This window comes from Anarrhichthys ocellatus, unplaced genomic scaffold (assembly GCF_004355925.1).
Source record: "Anarrhichthys ocellatus isolate YVR2014 unplaced genomic scaffold, GSC_Weel_1.0 scaffold4, whole genome shotgun sequence".
Lineage (NCBI taxonomy): Eukaryota > Metazoa > Chordata > Actinopteri > Perciformes > Anarhichadidae > Anarrhichthys > Anarrhichthys ocellatus.
In genome coordinates this window covers 13,038,013-13,040,263 of record NW_022280034.1, presented here as the reverse complement: position 1 = coordinate 13,040,263, position 2,251 = coordinate 13,038,013, and the positions used below count along the sequence as shown (strand labels likewise).

The following is a 2,251-nucleotide window of genomic DNA, read 5'->3' as shown; positions in this document are numbered from 1 at the left end:
CACACACACACACACACACACACACACACACACACACACACACACACTATCTTATTAAATCTATGCTCTATGTGTTGACACACAGACCCCCCCCACATACACACAGCCTCATGCTACTCACCTGGAGTTGAGGTCAGCTTGCCCCGCCCCCGCTGCTCCTCCTCCACTCCCTCCGCGGCTCTTCTCCAGGCCCAGCTTGGTGAAGATGCCCACCAGCACCATGATGGCCACCACGCCGCAGATGATGTAGACGATGAGGTGCGTGCGGTCCCGGTCCTGGTCGTCCTGGCCCTCGGTGATGGTGGCCACAGGCTTGCCGGTGTTGGCCCAGATGGGCGTGTCGTAGTTGGAGCAGATGTTCTGGTCCAGCCGCTGCTGCCGGAACCCGCAGCAGAAGCGGTAGAAGCAGGTGCCGCAGCAGAACAGAAAGACGCCGGCGTTGCAGTTGAACGGCGGGTCCCATTGGCCCATCACGTCATAGTAACCCTGGCAACGGGTCCCGCCGTTGGGAAGGACGTCCTCATCGTCCGCATCCCCGCCGCTGCTGGGAGTGGACCCCCCTGTCTCCAGAGGAGAGTTCTGAGTGGTCTCCACGTAGCTCGGAGTCGTCTGGTTGGCCACCGTGGTGGGGACGATTAACAAGTCGCCTTCGGTTACCGTCACCGTGGTGACGGATGGGTCCTGGGTGAGGGCAGGATGAGTTATGATGAAGGAGAAGAGGAAGAAGAGGAGAAGGTGGCAGGAGGAACGGTTGGTGTCCGCCATACTGCCGGTAGAGCCCTACTGTCCAACCTCCCACCTGCAGGCTCTGGACGGGAAACAGAGAAGTTTGGAGACAAAGAAGAGATGAAGAAAATTAATTTCAGATGCATTTATTTTACTGTTATAAGGGTAGAAGTTATTTCATTATGATAATTCAAAACAATCTTGAGTTTTGGAGATGCACTTACGCCGAGAACGCACGAACGAAAACAAGCAAACAGATTTACTGCACTTTATGTAGAAACTCAGACAAAATGGATTTTTAGCCAGAATCATTAAACAAACGATGTTTCCATTGATCTTACAAGCTTATTGAGTCGATAATGAAAAGAGGGTAGAGGACGTTTTAAACAGGTCAGTCAGAATCCCTATTGGGGACTGTTACCATACAGTGAGACGTGATCAATGCCCAACCTTTCAGATTCAAAAGAGCAGCTCATTGCAAATGAAATGTCCAGAATCGGCTGTCTTCTAAAAAATGATTTAGTCGATTATTTGCGCTTTAAGTGAGAAACCAAATCATGGAAAAGTAAGCGTCAAAAACAGCCCAACATGCTTTTACCTTCAAAATAAGTGATCACAATTCCTTATTTTCTTTTGAAATAGTGCCATACATAAACAACAACTTAAAGTCATTGAGGATTTTGTGTTGAAAATCACCGAATGCGTTCTCACCGTTTTCTCTTTGCAATCTGCACACAGCCGTCCGTCCTCTGCGGCTCTTCCCCAAAGTTCAAGGGCTAATAATTCCCTCTAGAAATATCCACAAACTTTACTCAGCAGCATTTTTTCCCCTGAGTGCCCCCGCAGATCTCTCTCTCTTCCTCATGTGTTCTCCATCGTCAGCTGGGGGCTCGATCCGGGGGATTCAACAAACACAAAACGACAAGCTCCTCTTATCCTCTTTTTTTCTTCTTCTTCACTTCTTCTTTAAGCGCTACTCAGTCTGCGCTGGCAGGCGTACGTCCAGACTGGTCCAGGACTGTTAGGATCTTCTGCTGCCAAGACCCCTGTGTGCGCGTGCGTGTGTGTGTGATAAAAATTGAATAAGAGAGAGAGTATGTTTGTGTGTGTGTGTGTGTGTGTGTGTGTGTGTGTGTGTGTGTGTGTGTGTGTGTGTGTGCGTGTGGCTGCATTGAGCGCTGCAACAGTTCAGGAACCAAATGAGATCTCCTCCTCTGTTTACCTCTCCTCAGTGTCAGATAGGATTGGGAGAGTAAAAGAGAGAGAGAGAGAGAGAGAGAGAGAGAGAGAGAGAGTGTGGGAGGGGGGGAGTTATATCCAGCTGCATCTCCCATCATCCCCAGAGGAGAAAAAAAATGGGGAGGAGAGAGATGGGGGTACAAAAAGCTGAATGTGGACTGTAACTGAGTGATAGAGTATAGGTCTAATAAATGTAAGTCAATGTAATGTCCCCAAAAGTTATGAAAACACGGCTGTTTTGTGTGTGTGTGTGTGTGTGTGTGTGTGTGTGTGTGTGTGTGTGTGT

The 2,251-nt window shown here is 49.0% G+C and overlaps 1 protein-coding gene across 1 annotated transcript in view; it reads right to left on the bottom strand.

Annotated features, from left to right (window-relative positions):
- The window catches only part of shisa8b (shisa family member 8b), a 32,965-nt gene extending 31,128 nt beyond the window's left edge, over positions 1 to 1,837 (bottom strand). Inside the window, exons 1-2 of the mRNA XM_031843994.1 lie at positions 1,438 to 1,837; positions 122 to 808 (exon numbers count right to left, since the gene is read on the bottom strand). Coding sequence (XP_031699854.1) covers positions 122 to 765 — 644 coding nt within the window. The 5' untranslated portion in view covers positions 766 to 808; positions 1,438 to 1,837. The remainder of the gene's footprint in view (positions 1 to 121; positions 809 to 1,437) is intronic.
- Positions 1,838 to 2,251: the final 414 nt, after the last annotated feature.